The 10,765-nt window shown below is 31.6% G+C and overlaps 1 protein-coding gene across 1 annotated transcript in view; it reads right to left on the bottom strand.

Annotated features, from left to right (window-relative positions):
• Positions 1–1,287: 1,287 nt before the first annotated feature.
• The window catches only part of LOC148618474 (substance-P receptor-like), a 55,504-nt gene continuing 46,026 nt past the window's right edge, over positions 1,288–10,765 (bottom strand). Inside the window, exons 2-5 of the mRNA XM_088576849.1 lie at positions 5,677–6,116; positions 4,246–4,347; positions 2,065–2,173; positions 1,288–1,789 (exon numbers count right to left, since the gene is read on the bottom strand). Coding sequence (XP_088432975.1) covers positions 1,680–1,789; positions 2,065–2,173; positions 4,246–4,347; positions 5,677–6,116 — 761 coding nt within the window. The 3' untranslated portion in view covers positions 1,288–1,679. The remainder of the gene's footprint in view (positions 1,790–2,064; positions 2,174–4,245; positions 4,348–5,676; positions 6,117–10,765) is intronic.

Here is a 10,765-nt window from a genome sequence, read left to right as displayed (position 1 = left end):
ATTGCACTGGAGCATGAAATTTTCTCAACGAACAGTAAAATATTGACATCTGACATTTTGGTATGCATTTTCAGAAAGACGTAACTTTTTTGTTTGTACTGAAAATTTTATCAAATTCCGATGTAGAATTGTTTAAAGTATGTACATTTTTAGGAAATATTAATCGGAAAATTAGTTCTTACATTAATGATAGAGTTTGATTACTGAACACTTTTAGAAATCTGACCATTTACCAACACTTTCATTTGTGCATTGAATATTTTTTGCCTAAAATTATCACAAATTCGATAATTATCTCAAAAAGAACATATGAAATTAATCTTCCATGCAAAATTTGACGAATTTCGTACCCTCTGCAATGGCGCTTTCCACTATTTTAGCTTTTTTTGAACCTACACTGTGTTACACCTGACATTCGGAATTTTGACGTTTTTACGGGTTTTTGGAAAATTTAATTGATTATAAAGAATTAGATGTACCATTTGTGACAAATATTTAGAACTTACTATTTGTCATGATTCCAACAGTACACAGCTTTCACATAATCGCAGTTTTGATTGTTTACAATAGTCATTTATAGTTTAGATAGATGTGTTTTTTTTTCAACACAGCCGCAAAAGCGTGCGCAACGTCATGGCTATATGCGAATGAGCGCCAGGTGACACAGTCCTTTAATTTCAGCTAATCGATACGTAGTGTCCGTAATAAAATGACCAACAACGTCAAGCTATTATAGATGAGCTGAACTTCAATTGCGGTTGACTTGGAGGGAGCATGAACTGAATTCTTCCTTCATACTTAAGTTCACCTTTGTAAGGCTTCTGTTTTTATGTGTACATTTATTGTTTTTTTTTCTTGGTGTCCCTGGCGTTGCTGATTCACTTGGGAATCTAAAGACGCCGCCTCCACTTCACTCGTTCATTGATACGGACGGCAAAACGTTTTGAAAATATGGAGCAATATATTTATATACGTGCTTTAAAAGTTGGCAATAGACCTATTGTCGACTCAGCGCCTTTGTTTAATGCAAAAATACCGCGAATTATTTGGCTTGATTCATAATAGCATACATACTCTTAATTAAACTCTATAAATGTAAACCTCTATTGCCGAATTTTCTGAGATTATAGATAAATTAATTGACACCTTCTACCATTTCTTATGTATATTTTCATTTAAGTGATTTGTTGTACACAAGAAGACATGTTAACTCCCAGAAAATTGTTTTGTAACATTTAATTTTCGACATTAGTAGTTTCAGCATGTCAAAAGTAAACTTTACTGAGCATGTTAAAGGCCAATATTATACTCGATTCCAGCCACGATTCATTGTTTAGTATTCAGATCAAAATACACAAACTTTACCTATGAACAAAAAGTATTTGTAAATATATGCTTTTCCTGAACATTTCAAAACGTCCTCACTTAGTTAGATTTGATTTACGGCGGTTTTTAAAAAAATTTATCCTATATTACATGTAGCACCAATGAACTGTTCTTCTGTGGAAAAAAACGAGGTACGACGGTAAATTGACATCATATGAAGCTACGAGACATTTATTCCTGATTTATACGCATACAATCGTAGTTATGTGTAGTGTAGAGACATTGATAAGATGAAATACGCCCTCAAATTGTCGTTCATAAGCGTATCAAGACGACGATGAGCTGACGAACGACTACACTTTATCCAACATTGTTATACCACGTGATGATCCGTAGTACGAATAGGGACAGTCAATCCATTTCTTTCTTTTACAGCTCAATGGTCTCAAGACGTTCGCAATACCTGAAAACAACAAAAGGAACATCTACAATCTATGACAAAATTAGTTTTACACAGAACCTAGACAGTACTTTGTAGAATATTTTTGGCAATTTATTAAATTATTTTATTTCTTATTCAACTAGATTTTCCAGTTTTATTTTTGTTTTGTTTTGTTTTGTTATGTTATGTAATGTTTTTTTTTTTTTTTTTTTTTTTTTTTTTGTTAGTGCTACGTATTCTTATTTCGGTTGATACCTTGAAACACTTCGGTCTTTTGTTCCTATAACTTTTCATACCTTTCTTGAAATTTTCATTGAATCCTGTATATATGAGTGGATTTAAAGCACTATTAGAATAGGCCATACAACACGCAGCAAAATTCAGCCCATAGTACCAATCGCCAAGCTGTAAAAATACAACATGTAGCAAAGTTTAGTCCATAGTACCAATCTCAATCTTTACAAATACAACATGTAGCAAAGTTTAGTCCATAGTACCAATCTCAATCTTTACAAATACAACACGCAGCAAAGTTAAGCTCATAGTTGTGATCCCTGGGATGTAAAAAATAAGATTAGTCTGATGTCAAAAGGTTCTGTCTTATGTGAATTAGAGGTACAGTTATATAATTTGATAAGGTGTGTATCATGATCACCATTTTCTGAGTTGATGGAATAAATTATCAATCGGCAGCCACCTAGTGAGAACCAAGAAAAATAAGTTACTTTTATATACTAACACCAGTTATTGTTTTGTTAGCAAGAACGAAATAGTGGCAAAGTTACTGTTGAGAATGTATCAAGGGAAACTAGAGTTAGATCCATCAAAGTTATCATTACGTTGACGATCGTTTCTCAAAAGCATATTTTTTTTCAACTGCAACACCGGAGATAGCTATATTCTATTTGAAGAATGGATGCGTCAATCATGGATTTGGCAGTGACGTATTGAATTGACTGGTGACGCGTAGGCAGAGCCCCTAAACGGGTATTTGCCGCTGTCAAATCTAAATTGACGACGACAAATTTTCAAATACAATACGGTTTGTGCATTCAAAAAAACATGACAATTACCATCTTTAAAAATAATCTGTGCATGCTTAAATCATTTGCCACCGTCAGTCGTGGATTTGATGTCCTGAAAGCTATCCAATGAAATTCTACGTGAAAATGAATGCTGCATTTGAATTGGATTTTGATTGTCTGAATTGTACCCTTTTTGACGCTACAGTATTTTTTGCCGATATTTAAGTTTTGACTCAAATTAATTGAAGCAATCAGGGATAAGACTTGTAACTTGAAGTAAATATATTTAAAAATTGAAAGAAAGACAATTATTTCCTTTCCGAATATGTTTTTAATATATTGATTTTTTTTACAAAATCCATTCCTGAACTTATTTTATTCCTGTACAAGAATTAAAATTCGATCAAAAGATAGAAGAACCATATCTTATATGGTTTTCTAATGCAAACAAGCAATCCTACTTTAACTTATTTTGACGTCGTTTGGAATACACACGTAAAAGTTATAATTACGTAGAACTCCAGATAAGAACCATGCAAAATGTGATTCAAGGTTGGAAAGCCTATATATTTTTATATTTGATATTTTGTTTAAATTTTATTGTAAACAGAAATTGACATGCGGCTTTTCGAATAACCCCTGTTCTTTGGAAATAAAAACTATATTGGATGTACTGTAGATTTCAAAAATAAAGTGGTACAATTCTGTAAATGACACTAGAATGTCATCGAAAATGTTAGATTTTCAATATGGATTATCTTCAAAGAGCAGACAGATTGGGATGAATAATTATGCATTTCATAATATAGACCTGTAAAGCAACTTTATAAAAAAAATAAAAATGTGTAGGCTTTTTTGGATGTATCACATATTACAGAATTTGCATGATTCTAACAAAGACTGTTAATTAAAATATTTTAACGCAAAGCAAATTTTATTGAAGTTTAAAAGTTGAGAGTTGTGAACATCAGCAGCAGGTTTCAGAAAAACAGACTTTAAAACACGGATGGCAAAAACAAGGAGTTGGTTACACGGATTATCTATAAAAGAAATGGAAGATGGACCAGTGAAAAGATACATTATTGATTGATCGAAAATTCATTTGTTAATTATGTCACAATTTTCTCACTAAATTAAAACAATTATTGTAGATTAACGATTTTCGTATAGTCACTACTCAGTACCTTATTTGCTTTGAAACATTCAATAACTTAATAAACTAGGTTTGTTTGTTGGGGTTTAACGTCCGAGCAGTAATATTTCAGCTATATTCAGACGAAATAAACTAGGAATCACCTCCATGCAAATAAAAGTACCACTTTATCGTTCAAACACTGCAAACTGATAAAGGCGCTTCAAATCAACGTTTGAAGACAACATTGTGTCTATATAATACGTCACAATGCTCCAAGATAGGTTGCAGAAGGTTAAATGTAGTTGTTAATACTTTACCGTGCTTCGGTCTGGCCTCAGCTCACTGTATAAAATTATCACTTGAAAAGGCAACCAGCAGACAGCAAATACCATCAAAATGGCAACTAACATTACAATAACCTGAAATGTACAACCATTTCAAATTACTATTTACTACATTAGTGAAAAAAAGTAAAAGGGGAAACGAAAATATTTTAGAAAACTTAATCGCCAGCGTTTTAAGTGTCTCCAGTATGTTTATAGTTCATTTAATTAAAAACAGATAATAACACTTTTAAATGGAAAGTTCTAAAAGGAACACTTGTTCTTCTTTCATGCTTGAAAATTTCATTTTATTTTAAAATTCATTCCGTATTTCTATTAAAGTATATTTTTAAAACGGTGATTGGTCACTTATTCTATTTTCTTAAAGCAAATTTACACTTGAAAAAAAAACAGGAATAATTCACTAGTAAAAACGTTTTTGTGTTTTATTTTACTTAATCCTAAAACGTAACATTAATGCAAATGACATTAATCCCTTGAGCTGCAACTCGTTGGTTTCAGTATTTAAAAAATATATATCTATTTTAGTTTGTGGACGAGCTGGTAAAAGTCTCTGAATTCTCCTTAATTAGAAATTATAGGAGATTATACATTTATTATAAACCTTGAATTAAAAATGGTTGAACAAAATGAACAAGTGTGTTAAAAATAGAATTATTTTCTGATTATTTCCTCAATAGACAATTTTGATTCCATTGCTAATGAGTAATAATTATTTTTGTTCTGCAAAAAATCAGAAATAGCATTAAGAATCTATACTTATTGCTTAGTTTTAGAAACAATGATTGATAAGCCACAAAGTTTTAATGTATTGAGATTAGTCTTTTTTTGTTATAGCTCTTCGCATCGCATAACTTTTGATTACTGATAAGTCACAAATCACCTCATTGATTGAAGTTTAACTTGTCTTATATAAGAACTATAAGTTTTATCTTGCTATATTGTGTGTTATACGTTTTAAAAAATAGGAACGCTCGACCTATTCCCCATTACCTGTTTCATCCATTGGCGGATCCGGTAATTCTGAAAATGGACCGCGCTCCGGCAATTATCACTGATTTTTTGTGTAATCTATCAACAGTTTTGAGCATCAAATATTCGGTCCACTTTTGATACAATCTTTTTTATTTATATATTTCTGACTTAAGAGAAATATTTTTTATTCAACTGGGAATACTTTTTTACAACATCTAAACCAGGTATATGCCATGTAGTAATGAAGGATATTTAGCTTGGATCAATGTATTGATAATAATATACAACGTTCAAACACACAAATGCTAGTAAAAAGTTCGGGAGGGGCTCGGTGATTATCATACCGGTTACTTCATTTATATTGTTGTACATTTTTACACTTGCAATTTTCACATCGAAGTATTTAATGAACGACAGATTTATAAATACCTTTTTCCTTGTTTTGGACTGGGCCTCTATTCTAGAATCAACTCTTTCCCCTGGTATTTTACTTAACCACAATTTGACGATTATAATAGAATAGGCAATGGTCATTACTAACATTGGCACAAAGTACAAAATAACTGAGACAGACACATAATAGGCAGTTCTAGACGGCATTGAGGCTGTAGTGTAGTTTCCAACAGTTTCACTGACTGTCGGCCAGTCGTCGTCACACCACTGTTCTGTATGGTTCAGCCACACACGAACTTTAAGTTTTCTGGCAATAAGTGTTGGCGACGCTATTCCTACAGAACATATCCAGATAAATATTAAAGACGTTCTTGCTTTTCGAGTGGTCATATGAGCCCTGAGTGCAAAGACTATTCCAAAGAATCTGTCATAGGCAATCAATGTCAAAGAAAAAACACTGGCAACCAAAGAAAGAACTGAAAAAAGAAATATTAAAATAAGAAATCTTATAATGCTTTGAAAACTTCATGTGAGGTATATTAACTAACATTAACTAGAATGATCATGAATGAAAATTATACTGAGTAATATTAACCTATTATATATAATGATCATGAATAAGATTGTACTATGTAAGAATTTATTTACCCTATTACATGAATAGTACTCAAGGGAACTAAGATTCTAGTGGAAATCCAAAGAATGTAACTCGGGGACAAAGACCCGACATGAAGAACAGACAAACACAACAAAGAACATACAATAACTAAAATGATACATACAAAGTCACAAAAGTAAATGAGCAACTCAGACTCCACTAAAACCTGAGACCTGGACCAGGTGTACCGGTAAGATAAGCATACTCTGCTTTTTTCTAGAAACACCCGCCGAGTTGCTCATAAAAAGTCAAGCCCGGGCTAGCCGAAAGAGGAAAGGAAAGGAAAACTGTGACACTTCGAACAAATCAGTTTTCATTGTACAGATAGATACACCGTAACGATCCACTAGTTCATGATGACAACCATAAAACTAAAATGATCATGAACGAAAATTACACTGCATAAGTATTACCCTGTAACATATTATAAACATGAATGAAATTGTTCTAAGTATTAACATAAGCAAGATTATGCTGTGTAAGTAATACCATATTACATATAATGATCACGAATGAAAATTATACAATCTAAGTATTACCCTATTACTATCAAACAAGTAAGTACATCGTATATATCTTTGGTGTCGCTACTTCTTTTTTTTCTGCAGAACATATACATTAAACACCGATTTAACCCTTCGGTAAAACAGATATACATTACACAGAATTGGACGATAGGACTCTGTAACAATTACATGTGGTATATTGACATTAATTGTATTCAGAATAGACACAACATATTTCTATTAGAGAGATTCATGGTCTAAACATTTCAGTTTTGGAAAATGAAATGCATTTTTACAAATTAAATTACATTTATCATTTTAAGAAAAAGGAAACAATACTATAAAATGTATTATACATCAAAGAAAAAAACATACAATATAATGATATAATTATTCATAATGTTATTTCGGATAATCAAAATATTGATCTTGCATCATAATACTATTGCAACGCTTGTAATTTACAGAAAAGAAGCGTTACGTATGGGAAAGGACGGGAATTTTCCAATAAAATTTAATTATCAATTTATTTTACTGAATAGGACTAAAATCAATTAATAGGATTTCAATATTTTTTCAAATTGTTTCCATTATTACTCAAGTATTCTGAGTATATTATAAAGTTATTCAGCTAATTAGTATTTAAAAAATGTAAACTTTGGTAAAGTAACACAGAAAGAATAAGTAGTACATCAAGAAAAAAAACAACCACACAAACAAAAAAATTTCTTCCACAGAGTGTCTTAATTGTCAGTCTCTGTAAGAATCAGACAGGGGATGAAAGACGGAATGAAAAAAATGAAAGTGCTATTTTACCGTTAATATTTCTATCAGAGTTCGAGATAATGGAAATTACAGAAACAGCCTGTTCTGCATTTTTTTAACCTACATCTCGAATTTGACAACAGTGGTCACCTCAGCACTAAGATATTATAAAAGAGACGACTTCGATTTTAATATCATGCTTTCCTTACCTGTGCAGCAATATCCCTTTATCTCCTGCATATGGTGTTTATATTTAACAATTGATTCGCTACGCTAGAGCAAGTACTATCTATTCTGATTTCCTTGAACGCCATAAATATATGAATCAGGGGTATGAGGAAATGCATCTTAAAAGGTCTCTTACACAATTCTTTTTTAGACATCAGTTGGTAGTAGAAAAATACTCAGTTTCTAAAGCAATGATCAATGACTGTTTTTTGTAAAATGTTCTTTTTGCTGATGGGACCGTTGATTTACCGATTATGACAATATCAATCACCACTGGTATAGTCACACCGCAATGGAAGAGGAAGGTTTAGCGCACTGTAAAATCTAGATTTGAAAATGAACATTTCAAGGGCATACAAGTCTGTCAAAAACCTAATTTTTTAACATGCTATTGGAAAGCTTCTGAACGAATCTAGTTATGCAATGTTCAAATTGTGGTTTTATAAAAAATCACCCTTGAGTGGTTATATTGTCAGATCGGTAGATTTTTTTAATGCACCACATACATGTTTCTTATTTTTCCCATTTTGTCTGATTCTTTCAGAGACTGACACGTAACGGTCATCACAATCCTAAGTTCCATTTCCATTAACATTTATGTCAAATACTATATCTAGACTTAGAAAGCATTAGTTAAGCCGTTGACACAAGAATACTAAATAATAGGTTTTAATTGGTACTAATGATTCTACTGTTTCGATAAGTTTTTTTAGTATAATATTTGGAACGTCAATAACATAATTGAGTCATGGTTATTGAGCAATAATATCTGTTAGTAACTCATTGACATTTCAAGTAACATAACAATATTAACACTGTTCATCCATATCAACTGATAGTACTACTATTAACAATAAAAAAACCAAATGAAAAATCATTCAAGTGAAATTAAGATACTACACATAGTAGATTCTTACATGTTGGTTTTACCCAAGAACATCAAGAGTGACTTGACAAACCACTGTTTTATTGTTAGTAGATCATTCTAAACATAATCCTAAACATAATGGCACTCAAGATTTACATGGCGTAGAGGTTTCTGGCGATATGCACAGAATTGTAACGGGATTCAACTAGTTTTATGGAGCCCAATCCTTCCCTTTACGCATGCAAATGCAGACAAAAAAATATGAACTACACGTACACGATCAATATCACAGCACAAGAGTCAATGAAAAAAAGGGGGGCACAACACAATCAACAAAAAATCACAGAACGAAATATTATTGAGATGTTTGTTCAGTTCTCACTTATATTTGAGTTGATATCTTCATTTAACAGAATAATTCTAATTTATTAGTAAAGTACTTCGTAGAATTGTATAGAATATGTATATAGAACTGTAAAGCATATATATATATATATATATATATATAGTTTACATGTGTCTTTCTCTAGACATCGCTCAGTGGTAACAGCTGATAAATAATGGTCATAATACTTTCCCCTGTGTTTATGATTTTACAGCTTTTATTCACACGATGTCTGTATACAAATATGAATTATACCTCTTCCGATCTAGTACTTTAATTGTTACCAATCATGTTTTAATGTGTTTGCATCATGCGCATTTATATTTTTTTCTCTTCTTTCTTTTATATTAAGTTGTTATTTATTTTAATACGATGCAACTTCCCATCAAAACTTACTACAACATTTGTTAAATTCTTCATCCGTACAAAAAAACTCAATTGTTTTTTTGTTTTTTGTTTTACTCTCCATTTTGTTTTTGAATGGACACTATGAAATTGATATGGGCATCCCTCTTTTATAACCATCCATTATTTGACACAATTTCCTAGCATCATTGAAAGAGAAATGAAGGGAACAAAAATTCTAGAGAATATAAAAAGAACGCAATCCAGGGACAAAGACCAGATAGTGAAAACAGGCACTCACAACAAAGAACAAAAAATGACCAAAAATAATACGTACAAAGCAACAAAAGTAAATGATCAACTCGGACCCCACTAAAACCTGGGAGCATGGGCCAGGTGCAACGGTAGGATAAGCGTCCTCTGTTTTTTTTTCTAGAAACACCCGCCGGGTTGCTCATAAAAAGTCGTCTGTGGACTTAATAGCCAAAATGCATCCAAGCTCATTAATAGTAAAACAGAGATTTGTTTATTTCTGGAGAAAGATGTTATCCTCCATTTTTAACCCTTTTAAACTAGAAATGTAGAATACTGTATTAATATTTCAACTAGCTAGGTACATTAAGAAGTATATCTTATACTTATCTTATACTAGGAAGGAAAATGCATGAAATGGTGCATTCTATTGCAAAGCAAAATATTTTTGAATAAGATGTACAGATAGACGAAAAAATGCATGCAGTGAGATTTACAGACAGACATAAGTTTCCAGTAATTCTTGTATTGACACATTTGGTTGATTTCTTAGATTAAATGTTTTGTTTTGTACGTTACTCGTCCTTCAGCTCTTCCTGTTTCAAAATAACTAATTAACTATAGAATTCGATAAATTAATTGATCATTTGCTTCTGGAAAATCTAAGCTTATTAACTGCTTTTAAAACGCTCTTCCAAGAAATTGTGACATGTTGTCCTAATAAATTAGATCGTTTTGGAATACAAGAACTAATTAGTTTAAATAGTGCCATCAGAAAATATTTGATAACAACCGAAACATCACATGACAGAAATTATGAAACACTTATAGGAGCTACCAAAGAATGCTTCACATTTAATTTCAGTTCATCGTAACTATCTCCTTTACCTCGTTTTTTAATTTATTTTGTTGATGATCATGAAACTGTTCATTTGCTACTTAATTTCACACAAACGCAGATCTGAAACCATTTGAGTACTAGTTAAATAACCATCATATGGTAGACAAATTTAACCCGTTATCTCTTGGATGGTGCCGTAGCCATGATATTTTGTAAGTAGATTAGGGTTTTTTACAACTTTGATTTCCCCGGTATTTGTTTCTGTAAGGTTTTATTT

This window comes from Perna viridis, chromosome 4 (assembly GCF_037379345.1).
Source record: "Perna viridis isolate PV_CMFRI_1.1 ecotype Kerala chromosome 4, ASM3737934v1, whole genome shotgun sequence".
NCBI classification, from domain to species: domain Eukaryota; kingdom Metazoa; phylum Mollusca; class Bivalvia; order Mytilida; family Mytilidae; genus Perna; species Perna viridis.
This window is presented reverse-complemented; position numbering and strand designations above follow the sequence as displayed.